The following is a 16,787-nucleotide window of genomic DNA, read 5'->3' as shown; positions in this document are numbered from 1 at the left end:
GTGTTTGTGCTGAAAGAAACACGAGATTAAACACGAATAAAATAATGAATATACAGATCACGACATTCCTAATTCTTGGCCGTTTTATTCTCATCCTTCTTGTATTGTGTTGCTCTGTGAGATACTACACGTTTTGCTGCCTTTTATACAGGGTTTTCGGGTTATTCGTGGGAATGAGCTCCGTGGTGTTACAATGAACAGGTTCCCCAGCAGCCCGTGTTGTAGACAGACTGCCGTGGCAGCGGAAGAAAATGCCCGATCCTCCATGAGTGCGTGACAATGCTGCCAATTAAGAGCCGAGGCAGCTGATTGGCTGGTGATGGGGCATTGCTGATTGCACAGCCTTTTCCATAACCACACTAAACACATATCAGTATATAAACCTGCTAGAGCTAGCAAGGCATTATTCACTCTCTGGCACCTTGCTGGTCATAATGTTGTGGTGTGATGGACGGAGAGTGTGGTTTTTGCTGGCTACATGGCTGTTCTGTGGTTTGTCAAATGCTCAGCTGGAGAGTGAGGATCCATTTGAAACTGAGGATGACTTGCATGGCAGGGTGAAGCGCTTCCATGAACCTGATGAGGATGTGTTCCTCTGGGATGAATACACTCCCCTGGATCTTCACGGGTCTAATGCAGGTGCTGATAAAATGGGTCATTTTCCTTCACAGCCTGGTGTTGATGATGATGATGATGATGATGATGATGAAGGTAACCTGGCTTGGCATGACTTGGAGCAAGACCATGAGGAAGCATGGAAGTCTCCACAAGACCCTGTAGAAGCTTCTAACTGGGATAAGGTGGTGAACAAAAATGTTGCCTCTAATGCCTTCTTCAATGAGGATCGTGACCGCTCTAATCCTATAAAAGTGGCTAACGTTCTTAATGCTGATGGCTACTGGGATGAAGACTCTGACCTTGATGTGAGTCAAGATGGTGCTTTGGAGGTGTCTGAATCTGAGGGTGTAGGCTCGGATTGGCTTGATCTGTCCACTTTACCAAGAGATGGTGTGGAGAGCCTTCCACTGATCGGGGACCCTGAGGCTGTCACGCCTGGTGTTGCAGTTTCTCGCAGTGGTAAGCACTCCAGTGAAGGCCCTTCCAGGTGATGCAAAGGATATGTAATGTGAAAAGGGGTTTCAATGGGGGAGGCATATTGCTTCAGTGTGCCCAAAATGGAGCCACATTCAACATGTGGCAAAGCTGATATCTGAAAAGAATGGCCTGGCTATGGGAATGCATGATGGTTTCATGCTACACAAGCCAGCCACTTTTGTAGTATTTGACCATGTATGGCTTTTGATGGCCTTTAACATGCATGGCTAAATGTTAGTCCATCTAATGGAACGGTTCAACCTGAAACCTTCCACGTACAGTATGTAAAACCCTTTATATTGCAACATGATGTGCACTACATGTCATGATTTGGGTATTCACAAGGTATAAAATGTATTGCACTTTTAATAGCTGTAGAGACTTGCTGAAAATCAAACCTATTCTACTGACTCCCCAGGTGTTTTCCATGCATTCCTTTTGTGAAGGAACATTGGGGAGCCAGGAATTGTGCATTGGCTGCCCAGTAATGCCCTTGCAACAACCACTCCATGGGTATAGCTTTAATTAGTGCCAACTCTCGCTTCAAAGCCTGAGTAAGTGTATGAAGGTGTCCCCTATATAGACTGTTCACTAAAACGTGGCATGTATGATGGTCTACATTCTATAGATGTATTTATAGGGCAGAGGTGCCTGGAATGACTGGCATCTTTATTTGGTCCACTTTAAAATGCCATGTTCTCTCCCTCAGATAATGAGATGAATGATGCCACCTTGGAGGAGGAGAAGGCTGGCTCTGACCTGCATTTAAATGATGAGGCTAATGAGCGAGGTAGGATTGGCCAGGTTTTTGGTCTCCTGAACTGCTTGGCCATCTACCACCTGTTTGAACCTCTTTCCTGGCTTTGCTGTGACTGTCACCCCTGCTCATGAGATGGGGAAGCCCTTGTCCTACAACAGGACCTAGTTTGTAGTGTGGGTCTAGAATATCAGGTGTGATGGACCTAGTACTTTGTGCAGATCTGCCCTTCTATAATGCATTGGTTTAATGCAAATGCCTTGAAGCCCATCTTGTTCAGTGCTATGGAAGGTGAACTGGTTAGTGGGACATGGGGATAAATGAATTGATAAACCACTTGATTGTATAGATGTAATTCACAAATGCATTAAGGGGGAAATCTGGAATTGTAACTTGTATGGAGAACCTTCAATAAAGGCAATTGAACAATCCCCTTTCAATGTATTTGTAGAACTAGCCTCTTCAGATTCCCGAGTAGAGATTAGGCTTTATGAAATTTGAGCAGTTAATGAAGGTATGAGCCTCCGGTTTCTTGCCACCAGGATCAGCTGTTGGCAATGTTAGCTGGTATCCACAATATGCACTAAAAGTGCAGTGCTGCTTCTATATGTAAACTGGAACTGTACATTTATACGTTGCTTTTGGAGCATCTTCTTAACCGTGCCTAAGCTTCGCACTTGCACAAGGGCTAAGTTGACCCACATGGTTTGAGACTAATGGACAAAGTACTGAACTCCATGTCTCTCTCAGGTGATGAGGCCAATGCTGGTGTCCTCCCAGATGATGCTGATGGTTCAGACTCTGAGCCTGAGGGAGAGGACGTGTCCCAAGTTCCAGAGCCAAGTGTCGCTTGTGGGAACGGCAGCATGTTGATCCAGTTCTCCTTGCAGCGTTACACTCGGATCTTCCTGCGGAAAGGTGATGGTTGACATTCAGTGACTGAGATCAAATGTAATGTTAAAAACGTGTTCTATATGCTATAATTGGATTAAGGTGCTTTCATGGTTTCATTTTAGCCAATGTTGGCTTGCTCAAACGTAATTGGTGACCTTTATTTTCAGGTTTAATGTTCATCGGCTAATGGTAGCTGTTACCACCAGACTAGATTCCAATGAGACTTCAGAACCCCACCTAGGCTTTCTATCCTCTGATCGGTTTCATTTACAGTGTAGTCTCCAAATACTTGGACATGGACAAATGTTTTGGCCTTTTGCCTCTGTACTCGAGATCTTGATTTGAAATGATACAATGACTATAGGCAGGGTTAAAGTGCAGGCTGTCGGCTTTAATTGATGGTCCTCCTAAAAAGAATTGGTGCATTGAGAAGTCCTTCAGTCTTTTTTGCCACTGGACACTGAGGGCTTGGTAGGAGGAGAGTGAGATTGGTGCACAATCATGAATTCGTAGCCCCTTTGTCCCTAAGGCATCAGGAGGACATGCACAAGCTTTCTTAAATCCCTCTGTTACAGTAATTGCTGGTGTTCTTCTGGTTCTGAAGCAATTCAAAAGGCTATTTAGCACAATGGCCTTGGTGCCCTGGCAAATTGGGCATGCCCTTAAGGCCAAGTGGCCTTGCCCCTGAAATCCTGAAATTCTAAGCCTGGTGTTCCTTGGTGTGGGGGTACTAAGAGGGTACTTGAGGCATTGAAGCCACTGCCTGTCTTGGTATAATTCCGTTTTGTACCCCATTGCAGCTGGAAGGAGACTACTCCCAGTTCTGAAGCTCCCCAGGTCCTGTAAGCACACGGTGAGGCAAAGCAACAGCTCCCTGGTGCTGATTGCATCCTTCAAGGGCTGCTATATATTTAACTTGGTAAGTGAGGGTCCCACTCCTTTCTGAAGGCTGGAAAGGGGGAGCAGATCCCCAAGTTCAGGCCTGGAGCCACAGGGTGGGGAAGGGGGCAATGCCCCCTCTGTTGGGATATTGGGCCCCCTTTTTCTTTGCTCTGGTTCTGAATAGTCAATACCCCCTGCCGAGTTCATCCTGCTGCTGGGACTGCCCAGGTTAACCGATGATATGGTATCCAATGTACATGAGTAGTGACTTGAAAGCAATGCCTCTTGAAGTTGGGTTGAAGTCCCTGGTCACCCTTTAGGTCTGGCTATGAGAGCACGAAGATGCCATTTGACCCAGTACTGATCCTGTGAGCTTCTAATCCCTATTTCTTTGAACAGAGGAAGGACCATGAACTCCATGAAGCACTGACCCTCCAGTACTATGACCTGGTCTTGAAGAAGCCATTTGTGGCCACAGTGTCTTGCCCAGTGACCACCACTCCAATGCCTGAACCTCCCAAAGGCCTGTCCATCTCCTGCAGTGAAGTGTGCATGACTGTGCAGCTACCTGCTGGTCCCCTGTCAGCTGTGAAAATCCTGGGTGAGAGCTGGGTTTGTAGTTCAGGAGTGGGAGGATTGCCAACCCCATCTCTCTGTATGCATGCAGCTTTCCATGAGTCCATCTACTGGAGCTTGAGCTGAAGGGTGGCTGACCCTGACCTAAATGGTGAAGGCTTTCTAGACGTGGTCAAATACTGTATTCCAAATGGTCATTTCAGTGCTATAACTTTGAAATCCACAGGCTGAGCAGGTGTTCTACATTCCTCCCGTCTCTGTAGACTCCTCCAAAACCTTGGTCCCTGTGCTCCAGACCCCCACGTTGTGTGGCTATGCCTTGGTGAAGAAGGATGGCAAGAACATCCTGACCATCCCGTACACTGCCTGTGATGTAAAGCTTGTGGTAAGCACTGCGTTCCATGTTCAACTTGGCACTTGACCTGCCTTGGGTCTTCTGTAATGCTTGACTAACCGCAAGAGTAAGTTGGTTTCTGTCAGGTTTAGGGTGTGACGTCCGTGGCGTGTGATCTGCAAGTGTCTTGGCTTCTAGGAATCCATTGTTCAAATGTTGACCCTTTTAATACCATGAATGCTCAATGGATTTTAAAGTCTGGCTCCTGGTTATCCCCACATCCTCTGCTTTAATGTAGCTCCTTCTGCTCACAGGAGAAGAGGTACATTATCCAGGTGGCTTATGTGACTAGTGGGGGAGAGGGAGCAGAGATCCAGGTATCCTGCCCCTATAAACCACTTGTGCCAAAGCAAGGTGAGTCCTTCTCTTCCCACTGATCCAAAAGGATGATTTAATGCAAGGATCTTGGGTGGGGCCCTTATTCCTCTAAGCAGTGCTTCCTTCAGAAATGGCTGCTTAATTGGTTGCTCTTTGTACCCTGCAGGATGCCAGATCCCCAAGAGACAGCAGGTATCGTGTGGTCCCAAGAGAATGGGCTCCAAAGCCTGCCTTGCCAAGGGTTGCTGTGTAGACTCGGACACTGGCCACTGCTACTATCCTCTGGAAGGTATGTCTGTCGTGTCCGTCTAGCAGGAAGGCCATGCTTTTAAAGGAATGGTTGGCTATTGGCAGAACTCCTGTGGTTAATGACCATGGTGAGAGAAGCTTCACTGCTAGATGCTGTCAACATGAGGGCTTTCTCACAATTTCACATCTTCGTCTTATCCAGCCAAGTCACAATGCATCCGATCCACCAAAATTGGTCTGTATAGACGGATTGCAACAGCGTCATGGTGTACGTTCTACATGCAACTGAGGGTAGGAATGATTTCCACAATATTGACTAGTGGTTGATATGGCCCTTGATCTGAAGTGCATGGGCTAAATGCAATGGTGCAAAATGTAAATGCAGAAATGCATCTATACTGGCATGTCCTGATTATACAAAACCATGTAAATGGAAAGGTGTGGTTTTGTAGAGGCTAGATGCACACAAACCATACTTCTGTCCAATGAATGGCCTTGGCAGGTCTACAGTTAAATTGCCATCAAGGCTGACTTTTTGTTGGAAGGTAAGGGCCAGGTTATACTGGGACTTCATTTCCGTGCTGCTGGCAGGCTACTTTGACCCAGTCCATTTGATGGTGTTGGAATGCCTGCAATTCAGTAGCTGGGCTTTTTAAATGCATGGTTTCCCTGCACTTCCCCCTCTCCCAGAATGCACTGCTGACGGGCACTTTGTCTTTGTGGTCCATCGCACCTTCTCTGTGAACCCTGCCTCCTTGGTGGTTGCTGGCAACAAGTCCTGCACCCCGGTCATCTGCACCGCAGACTTTGCAGTCTTCAAGTTCCCTGTGACTGGCTGTGGAACCCATGCATTTGTGAGTAATGCTGCTGGGGTGTTCTGTGGCGTGTGGCTTGGAGTATTCCACTTTAACCTGAGCAACTTGGTTGACTTTTCAGTGTAACATCTGGACTGTATGAGGCAGCTGAAACTAGTCCGATGGTTCATGTAACTAATGCTAAAGTAAAATGCCAGATGCCTTTTTAGGCAAGTGAAATGGCAGGGGCTGGTTCACCATGTCCTCTGCTGCAAGGAGCTATCCAGTAAAATGCCTATTGCCAGGCAGGATCCACTGGTGTTGCTGGCAATAACCCCTTGTGTTCCTAGGTGGTGGGGGAGACCACTATCTACCTGGCTGAAGTAATGGCCCTGGCCAGACGCAATAGCCTGAACTATGGAGTCATCACTAGGGACAGTCCCTTCAGGTAAGCAGTAAGAATATTGGGCTTCCAAGCGGCCTCTTCCTTGTGGACCAGCAGGTTTGCTCTACATGCCATGAATCCAAATCCTAATGTCCCTGTAGTAATGGAAGCAGAGCTCCATGTTGAGCTCTGCAGTAGCCTTCCTGCTCAAAGGTCCTCTTGCAGAGCTGCCCTCTTCTGTATGCAGGCTGCTGGTGGAGTGTCGCTATGCAGAGGGGAACTTGGCCAGCACTGGATACCTGGTGAAAAACCCTTACCTGCCCAATGCAATTCTGTCCCATGGGGTGTTTGGGGTGCAGCTCAGGATTGCCACAGGTGAGCATGGGCCTTTAACCCTCGTCGGCAAGGATCCCAAGTTGGGTGGTGTGCTTGCCAGGTGCTGCTTGGTTGTGCTTTGTTCCTCCTTGTCTTCTGCTTCAAGCATCTGTCTTCCCCAGATGACACCTACAGCCGGTTTTACCCTCAGTACCACCGGCCCCTGCGGCTCTTGCTGGGCAGGCCAGTCTTCTTGGAGGTGCAGCTGCTGAATGCCCCTGACCCCAGCCTGGTGCTGCTGGTGCACTACTGTGTTGCCTACCCCCGCTCTGCCCAGGCTGTCTGGGTGTTGGTCTATGAGGGGTGAGTGCTAGACCTGAGGATGTGCTTAAATGCTATAACCAGGACACGCAGCATGCATGACTGCCAACTATCCACAGAACAGATGCTGTGGCAATGCTTCAATGGTCTTTACTGGCCTTCTGAGATGCATTTTTCTTGGTCACTATTAAATGATGGCATCTTGGTCCCCAGCTGCCCCAACCCTCTGGACTACGGTCACACCTCCACCCTGCACATCAACCATAAGCAGCCTCTGCCCAAGCACCACCGTCGCTTTGAGATCCGCACCTTCCAGTTCATGGATCAAGTGACTCACCGCTACCTCCGTGAGGAGGTGAGGGGCCACGTGTGCTCTGGCTTGCTGCCTGCACAGTCGTCCTGCGTTAAACCATTGGTGTTCTCTCGCATCATAAATGGAAGGCTGCTGGTCAGAGAAACCAAATTGAGCAGGTCCTAAAGGTCCTCAGTACTGGAGTTCTCTGCTCCCTTTGAGCAGTCACTGCACGCAAGCCTGAATAGTCCTTGGCTGTCAAGGATCTGACTTTGCTTCATTGATATTCCCAGGCTTGGGTAATTTGAGAGTGAAGCTAATTGGCTTGGGGTTCTGCAGACCCATGATTGCCACTCCAGTTGTCTGCAGTAGATGAGAAGACGCTTGAGTACATTTGTCTTGACGGACTGTGGCTTCTATTGCAGAATGTATTTAGGGAATGGTGGCAATAAGGCCTGGATGAGTGAGTGTCCAAACTGACTGAATGCCTAACGAGATTTATGCCCCTCTGTAGATCTACTTCATGTGCTCCACGGAAGTCTGCTCCCCATCAGCCAAGCAGTGTGTGGAAGGATGCTTTGATGGGCGCAGTAAGTGATGGACCTGTGCAAAGGACTGCACTTCCCTTCATTGTAGTGAACACTGTGGTTAAAGGCATAGCTTCTTGGTGTGTTGATGCCATTTTGCTTCTGGAGTCCGTCCGAGATGCACTTCAATAGGGCAACCGGTGTGCTTCCCAACTCCACTGGGACTTGATGATCCCAGCTTGGTGTTGGGGAAGATCCTTTTTTAATGTGAGAATATTGCCAGCTGAGGTGGGCACAATTCCTGCTGAGGGATTCTGCCCAAGATGTTGTCCCTCCTGTATTCCAGAGCTCCCAGTGGTTGAGGACCCCAATGCTGACGAGCGCTGTGCCAGGAAGCCTTGCCCAGGAATGGCCAAGAGATCTGCAGGCCTGCTGGCCCAGTGACTGGGTAAGCATGTACTACTGTGCACTGGAACAGTCCTGCTAAAGCAGGGAGGACCAGATGCAATGCTGATTGGCAGGCTCTTCTGGTTTGCGTTGGCATCTTCCCCCTTCTCTGCACAGGAGGTTTCAATCCTGTTGCCAGATGGCTCTGCCTTTGAGGGCAGGTGGTAAACTTGATGGTCCCCCTACATCTTGCTTGGATTTCTGACAACCAGCCAGCCACAAAGCATCTGTTCTTCTCCCTCAGGGCTGCAGTGGAACCTATTGCTCCTGGTCTTTGCAAGATCTCCAGCTGCCTGAGGTGATGGCTGTTAAGCATTGATTGAATAAATGGTTGATCTGACCTTGTCTGTGAGTCTGAATGTGTGTGTGCTTGTGCATCAAATAGACCTGGGATGTGCAATGCCTGTGCTGGAAAGCAAAAACCTTTCTGGGTGGATAGGATCATTCTAGAGTTGGCCTTCTAAAGTGGGGATATTTAACCGTCCGAGGTTTGAGCACTGATGCTCAAGTCTACTTTGCTTGAGGGCCAAATGTTACAGCAAGCATGCATTATGCATGACCAAAGAATATTGAAAAGGTGTCGCATTCCCAATGGGAGACTCCAGAAATCCTACAGTGCTGGTATAGCCAAGTATCAGCGCTTGCTTGCTAGGGTGCTGAACATGCTCTGTAAAGTGAGATGCTCTTGCCTGGAGGGATACTGGGCCTTCTCTAGTGAAGAGTGGCCTGGTCACCTGAGACTTTGGGTGTCTCCATATGAACTAGGATCAACTGCTGTAGCTAACCACCTTCACCACTTAATATGCTTTGGCAGTACTTTCTGCCTGATGCAATATGTGGTCATCTAAGCAGGTTTGGGGGATGGCCAGGGAGGAAGTGTTTTTGGAATGCTTTCATCCAGATTTAACCTCCTCCTTTTTGTCATCTAGATATAGAATACTTGGCTGTGATTTCTCTGGATCAGCGTTGCTGCAGCAATGAGGCGCATCTTGATTTGTGACCAAAGGATCCAAATATAAAATGCCCAAGTTTCTTGAACTTGGGTTGCAAATCCATGTTGTGCTTCCCACATATGCCCCAAATGTGGCCTCAATGGGTTAACTGGTTGTGTAATCCATATAAAGCTGTACAGGTATACTAGGGATTGTGCTTTGACTGGATTTCTCCTTCAAACTGACTTCCCTGTTTTGGACTTGCAAGAGGTAAGTCTTGGTTTTGTTTTGGATGTTTGGCTAGGTTTTTATTGTCTGGTAATTTTAGAGCCAGCAAGTCTTAATTGCCTTCTTCGAAGGCTTAAAAAATAGGTGAGACTGCACATTGCAGATCTAGTGACCAAATCTTGAATGGTCACTACCTTTAAGGGACTGTACACTTTCAGTCCCTTGTGAATAACCTGTGCTGCCAAGATTGGATTCCTTTCTATAGCAGATGCCCTTGGCCATTTTACAAATTCAGAAGTGTATATGGGAGACCATAAACCATACATAAGGTCTTTCATCCTAGAATGAAAAATCTGATCAGTGCAGACAAGATGGTAAGAGCTAAGGGAAAGTGAGTGTAGGGAATCTCAAAATAATCGATTACATGTGCAAGTAATGCAAAGGCAGGAGTATGACAAAATGTTCTCCCAGTGCAATCTTCCAGGAGAATAAATGACAAGTAGGGCTGAAACGATTAGTCGACAACGTCAACAATGACACAATTGTCGACAGATTTTTGTTGTCGACAAATGGGTCCTATGAGATCAAACTACTTGGTGTGCCTGCAATAATGTGATTTGACCAGTGTGGTGCTGTAGCACTAGACTGTAATGCAGCCCTGCCATATGCAATCCAATAGAAGAAAACGGTGCTAAAATGTCAGCGTGCAAACCGAGCAGAACAAGTCGCGTGTGGGAAAGTTGCACTGAAGTTCAAACTGAAAATGCTGTCATCTATAAGGCATGCAGGGCGGAACTTGCTTTCCATGGGAGCACAACCTGCATGCAGCAACATCCCAGCACCAGAGGAGATGGAAACGGTGAGAGAGGAGTGTGCTCCAGCTCCCGTTGTCTTACAAATGAAGCTTTTAATGCTGCTGCCTAATTTAATACAGATTTGTTTACATTCCTACATTTTTTTTGTCTGTAATGCAACTGACTTATTTCTATTTATTTGTATTTTTTATTTATTTTTAAGGCATCAAAATTATTGAAACAATGCTTAGAGAGCATATGTGATTTGAGAGAAAAAGAGATTGGCCAGTTCAGTTGGCTCAAAGTGCAATAAAAAGATTATTTTCAAAAGCTGAAGTGATTTCCTTGTTTTATTTATTAGAATAAGTATAACTCAATGTTTTAACAAATTGCAAAAGCTGAATAATCGTTAAAATCCTACTGATTAATCAGTGAAAAATAAAATGGATTAGTCGACTAATCGTTCTAATAATCGTTAGATTAGTCGATTATCAAAATAATCGTTTGTTGCAGCCCTAATGACAAGTAGTCTGAAAAGATGTCTTGAGTAATTGCTGGATGGAAGTCCGGGACTCTGCCATTTTGACTTCAGTGGGAAGGTCGTTCCGGGGATGAAAAGGAGCAGCCTTGGAGTCTTCTGGCACTGGGAACCGCAGCGGTCTGGAGGGGATGTATAGAGAGATGAGGGTCTGCAGCTAACTTGGTGCAGTCTGGTCGAGACGGCAGTAGGTGAGGGTCAGTGTCTTGAACCGATCTGTATCTGCTGAGACATCTAGTTTCGTATGATCTGCAGGTTTGCTAACTATCCAGAGTCCAGATCATTAATCTAGATTAGAAAAAGTACAGGCCCTAATACTGATCCCTGTGGAACTCCACTAACAACCTCACTCCAGTTAGAAGCAACTCCTCTAATCAACACTCTCGGTTTCCTATACATCAACCAGTTCATAATCCATCTACTTACATTACCCTGAATCCCTACAGCTTCCAATTTTAGGAGCAGTGTTTGTGTGGAACCTTATCAAAAGCTTTCTGAAAATCTAAGTAAATCTTCTCCGGTCATGTGATCTGCAGTTGCATGTTCAAAGAACTCTAATAGGTTAGTAAGACCCGAGGGGTGTACTACGAAGGGAGTTTAACCTACTCAGATTGAACTCGGGGTCATCAAGGAAAGTCAGGGTTGACAAACTCTGTTTGCCTAAACTGGTGTTAAGCGGTACTATGACGGTGGTTAAGATGTTAGATAGTTGACTCGGTGTTACCTTAACTGGAGTTTGTGCGCGTTAATGTAAAAGGGGCGTGTTTGGGCAGCGCAGGCTCAGTTTGTGCGCAGTGTCTGTGCACCGGACTGTTCCCGGAATAATGCAGCTGGTAATGTCAGGATATGAGGGTTTTTAGAAAGGTTAGCGGCTAAATTGGCGCTGTTGTCAGCGCATTGCCGACAGAGTCAATTCGTAAGAACAGTATTCTTGTCATAGGTTCTATATTTTGTCTTACGGATTGTTTTATTTGTAATATGAGATGTAAGGACACGTAAAATAGTCTATCTAAATATGTGAAAATAATTAGGATACTTCAATTATAGCCTACACATGGGCTACATGTCTGAAATTGACCTGTTACTTACTATTAATAAATTAAGATCTACTCCCTAAAGCACCTAGACTGTAGGGCTGCCTGTATGAATTTAATGCTATTGTGTTCAGAATCACTTCATTCTAACAATGATTTCAGCTGCAACCCCAGTGGAAAGCACAACATTCAGGTGGTGTGTATTAATAATGCTTATCATTAATACACAGTACAGATGTTATGTGTATCCTGGAGGATTTCGGGAATCCACTCTTGGTCGTGGCTCACCACCTAATGTGTCTTTAATTGTCTTGAATATAAGTAGAAGTTTTAAGGACAAAATTATGTAGACTAGGCTACATATCAGATCAAATACGATTTGATCATATAGCTGAAGATTCATGCTGTGAAATGACTTCCTATTCACATAATCCCCCTCATGTTCTCCCAGGGGTGCTCTAATGGGGATATGCGCACAGTCAATCACACCAATCACCCTCGGCATTCCTATGAAAAAAGGTGTTCTGTATATAGGCCCAGGCTATGCATATTAACAATAGACCAAGTATTTTTATATTGCGAATGACCTGCGATCGGATAAAACGCCTCTTTGATCTTTAGAATTTGACACTAGTCAATTTGACCAATTTGGTTATTAAATTTGAATTACTCTGTGTTCCTAAATACACTGCACATACCCGTTCATGTCTTTTCCTAAATATATGTATTAAACATGCCTGCCGCGTTTTAGCTGGATAAACACGAAAATAAATAAGTTATAAACACATTTACCTAGAATAGCCAAAATCGGGTTATTTTGACCGGTCATTTAAATACATCATAACTCAAATATAATGCATAATCCTGCCTGCCCTTTACAATACAGTCAGTCTGGCGCTCCATTGGCAATCTCTACCTGTCTACAGTCAGAGACTGAAGAGAGCTCGTTTTGGAAATGCCGTGTATATGAACATGACTGAATCAGGGGCATCAGTGATACTGGCAATGACAGATCAGTCGTGGGTTTGTGCCAGTGCTGTGAAAACACTGCGTGTGAAACGCAGGTCCAAATGGCACCGAGTGCTTTTACTCCACTGATCAATACACGATCACTACTGCACAGTACAGAGTGCAATAACGCAGACACATCGCACGCAAAATAATGATTCACGGACATTATCAGCAGAGGAGCATTTATTGCAATGGTATATATTCATGGAGCAAAAGTATTCACCTGGAGAGGCTGTCAAAATGAAGTGTGAGGTACAAGCTCGTGCAGGGAAAGTGCAGAAACGTGTCCTGTGTGGACTGCAGGAGCTGTCAGGTATGCAGGCTAAATATATAGTGACTAGTTTATTGAAATACAAAGCTACAGTGAATACAAACACTGTATGTTGAAAACAAAGTTTACGGTGTTGAAAATGTTTACTTTAGTGTACAATTATGTTTTGATAAATGCAATAGTTATTTTTGAACTATAAAATATTGCTTTTGAGAATTATTTCAATATTTACGTTTGCACTTGTTTCATTATCTTATTGTTTGCCGTTTTTGAGCTTTTTGCTCATTGTAGGCTATATAGTTATTCATGATTTGACTGCAGTGTGCGCGTTTAGAAAAAACTACGTTGTTATTTATAGCAATAATATTAATGTTTTATGATCATATTTCAATTTCAATACTACATTTGTGCTATGTAAATATTGGATTTGAAGTTCATGAATAAAACTTCTGAGTTTTATACGATGGTTTGCCTTTGATTGTCATATCACAGCTTTTAAAGAGATATCGGTTACAATGACCGGCTCTGGCGCTTAAAGGTAGTTTGAAATGTGTTAAATGGCCAGAGACACAACAAATGTATCCAGCAGTTCAATGTGAGCAAGTGCCACCTTGCGAGCTGCACAGCAGACAGTATTCCTGCTCAGAGGTTCAGCATCACTGATGGGATACATGAAGTGTCCGCTGGCAAAATCCTGCAAAGCAAGGCACACTGTCTGTTCAACAGTGAGGGCATTACTCCGGCGAGTGGCATTGAGACAGTGAATTCCCTCAGATGAGAATCGATATCTTTCACAGAGAGCATCATCGAGGGGAGCTAGAGGAGTTGCCCGGTCTCTAAACACCCTCGCCCTGAGGAGTGAGCCTCTCGCAACCCGTGGGCCAATGTCGATTGGGTCCCGACAAGATTGTGGGCGGAGAGGCGGTGCTTACATAGGGTAACACCGAGTTAACCACGAACATAACCTGCTCGGAGCAGTTCAGAGATGCGCGTATATTGCTATGACAGTATACCTCGGGTAAAACTTATCCACCTTTCGTAGTACGGGTTAACCGGGAAGTTATACCCGACCTCGCAAAGTTACTCCTGAACTTACCTGGTTAAGCCAGTTCCCTCGCTTCGTAGTACACCCCTCTGATCTACCTCGTCTAAACCCATGTTGACCTTCTCCAAGAATATGGTTTTCATTAAGACGCTCTTCTATTTTCTGTCAAATTTTTTCCAACCTTTTTCAAGTAATGCAGGTGAGACAGATTGGGCTGTAAGTTCCTGGCTCAGTTTTGTCCCCTTTCTGGTGGATAGGTATGACATTTGCCGTCTTCCAGTCAGTTGGCAGATCCCCTTGACACAAAGCGTCGGTTGGAATATTTTAGTTGGCGGCCAATATATTTCCCTCCTTTCTTTAAGTACTGTTGGAAATATACCATCTGGGCCAGGTGATTGGTTTGTTTTTAATTCTGCTAGTCCCTTTAGTATCTCTTCCTCATTTATCCTGATCGCTTAGTTTGAATAGACTGATTGTTAACCTGTGGCATATTATCAGTTTTTTCTTTTGTAAAAGTCTGTGATACTCATTTTGCACTTTTCCACCGACATGGTGCCTGGTGATCGTGTGCTGGTGCTCGGCCTGGGAACCAGTTAAACTTTTTACGAATCGGCCTGCTTTTCCACCGGTTTGGGGACCGAATGCTGGCGCCGGGCACTGGGCATTCCAATCACGGAATTGAAGTCGAGAAACACGGCCAAACGGTCAAATTCACTTTTATTCTTGTTAACGACAATGACTATAGGCTAGTATTGGGGTAAAATTGCCCCCTATGTATTGTATATACCCACTGTATAACTGTTAGAAAATATAAGAAACTTTCCAGTAAGTTACTAGTTAAAATTTGTTCGCAATTATGTTTCCTCTGCTCAGACTTATCTGTGCGACAGGTGGAAACAATTTCTGCTATGATTCACTGGGACCCGAAAGGTTGCTTCAACTGAAGCGTTTGTACCTTAACAGCTAGCCTATTGATTATGAATGCAGTTGTTTTGGGGGTATTTGCGTCGCAGTCGTGGGCAAATCAATGAACTGTCAGATGGTCTCAAGTGATGTTAATGGTTTGATGGGAATTTCTGCTTATTGATGAAGTCTGGGATGATGGTCCCAAATCATTGTTGCATTGTCCCTGTTGCCAGACACCGCAACAGTGCTCTTATGTTTTGGAAGTCGCCCTGTATAAGAGTGTCTGCCAAGAAATACATAATAATAATAATACATTGTCAGCATTGCTGGCATGCGAGTGCTCGCAAAGCGCATCACTGTAACAGCGCTTATTGTGTATTTGATCTTCTCTTACTGTATAATATGTATGTTTCTTTTGTGTAATTCACCCTGTGCTAAGAAAATGACTTTATTCATAGATTATTAATCATGCGCAAACCAACCAGGGACACATTATTCTCAGGGGCACTGGATTCAGCGTAACACCACATTTCTCCCAGTGGTGGAAGAAACTGCCCGTAAGGACCAGTTAATGACCACTTCATTAACAAACAACATTTCTATCCAATCAATATCGCCGCATTAACTCTCCATCATTATAATATCGCTGTAACACGTCTTTCCTGTCATGGAAGCTGTGCTCAGTTGTCTCTCATTGCTGCCATTTGTCAACACCTAACTAGTGAGTTGACCTGATGAGACCATATTGTTACTAAAGTGTCTCTCTCCTGGACAGACTGATTTTGCTCAATTTTAATCAAAACTCTCCTCACTGCTCGCGTCTCTGCTGGCATTTTAAAAATGGCGACTCAACTCCAGCAAATAACTTATTGTGGAGATGACTTTACCCTGTCCCCAGCCCTTGATGTCACGGGTTCCTTGGTTCCAGACCAGCAGGTTTTTGGTGCCCGAAAATGCGGCTCCATGCCGGCCGAGTACAAAATCAAAATCCAGAAAAACGCAATTCAAAAAAGTTATAAATTGATTTGCAGGTTAATGATTGAAATAAGTATTTGACCCCTTCGACTTAGTACTTGGTGGCAAAACCCTTGTTGGCAATCTCAGAGGTCAGATGTTTCTTGTAGTTGGCCACCAGGTTTGCACACATCTCAGGAGGGATTTTGTCCCACTCCTCTTTGCAGATCCTCTCCAAGTCATTAAGGTTTCAAAAGTATTTGAACAAACTAACATAATCATTAATTAAATTGCGAGTTTCAATACTTGGTTGCAAATCCTTTGCAGTCAATGACTGCCTGAAGTCTGGAACCCATAGACATCACCAGATGCTGGGTTTCTTCCTGGTGATGCTCGGCCAGGCCTGTAGTGCAGCTGTCTTTAGTTCCTGCTTGTTCTTGGGGTGTTTTGCCTTCAGTTTTGCCTTAGAAATCAAAACAAAGCAATCGGAGAGAGAGCAAAAACATTAGGTGTGGCCAAATCAACTATCTCTGTGATTGCTTTGTTTTGATTTCTAAGGCATAATTCCCCAAGAACAATCAGGAACTAAAGACAGCTACAGTACAGGCCTGACACTTTTTATTATGTGGTTTCCACCAACTCTGGGTTTGCCTTTTCTGCAAAGTTTCACTGATGCAGGAAGACCTCCTCCAGTGTCATCTCCCACAAGACCAACGGTGGGCCAAACAAATATCGGAAGGCTACCTCCAGCTCATCCTCCTCGTCAGATACTCGCTGGTCCTCGTCATCCTCCTCCATTATAGTAGGGAGGAAAGGCTCGCACTGCTT

At 45.1% G+C, this 16,787-nt stretch overlaps 1 protein-coding gene across 2 annotated transcripts; it reads left to right on the top strand.

Moving 5' to 3' along the window:
• The first annotated feature begins 399 nt into the window (after positions 1–399).
• LOC136771783 (uncharacterized) lies at positions 400–8,586 on the top strand. Of its 2 annotated transcripts, none has more exons than XM_066724300.1 (16): positions 400–1,077; positions 1,805–1,885; positions 2,603–2,770; positions 3,547–3,665; positions 4,028–4,229; positions 4,468–4,589; positions 4,853–4,952; positions 5,083–5,205; positions 5,856–6,019; positions 6,310–6,407; positions 6,592–6,719; positions 6,842–7,022; positions 7,194–7,335; positions 7,787–7,862; positions 8,146–8,247; positions 8,491–8,586. In XM_066724300.1, the coding sequence occupies exons 1-15, from the start codon at positions 435–437 to the stop codon at positions 8,241–8,243; spliced, it is 2,445 nt and encodes an 814-aa protein (XP_066580397.1). In that variant the 5' UTR covers positions 400–434; the 3' UTR covers positions 8,244–8,247; positions 8,491–8,586. The 2 variants fall into 2 exon arrangements, with proteins under 2 accessions (XP_066580397.1, XP_066580398.1); XM_066724301.1 differs by having other exon boundaries at positions 8,364–8,586.
• Positions 8,587–16,787: the final 8,201 nt, after the last annotated feature.

The sequence above is a fragment of the Amia ocellicauda genome, chromosome 15, assembly GCF_036373705.1.
Source record: "Amia ocellicauda isolate fAmiCal2 chromosome 15, fAmiCal2.hap1, whole genome shotgun sequence".
Taxonomy (NCBI): domain Eukaryota; kingdom Metazoa; phylum Chordata; class Actinopteri; order Amiiformes; family Amiidae; genus Amia; species Amia ocellicauda.
This window is presented reverse-complemented; position numbering and strand designations above follow the sequence as displayed.

Bases quoted from the DNA above. Each gene is read 5' to 3' on its own strand.
- LOC136771783 (XM_066724300.1), top strand. From the start codon at position 435: ATGTTGTGGTGTGATGGACGGAGAGTGTGGTTTTTGCTGGCTACATGG. The intron at 1,886-2,602 runs GTAGGATTGGCC...TGTCTCTCTCAG, and splicing joins TGATGAGGCTAATGAGCGAG to GTGATGAGGCCAATGCTGGT. The intron at 3,666-4,027 runs GTAAGTGAGGGT...TTCTTTGAACAG, and splicing joins GCTGCTATATATTTAACTTG to AGGAAGGACCATGAACTCCA.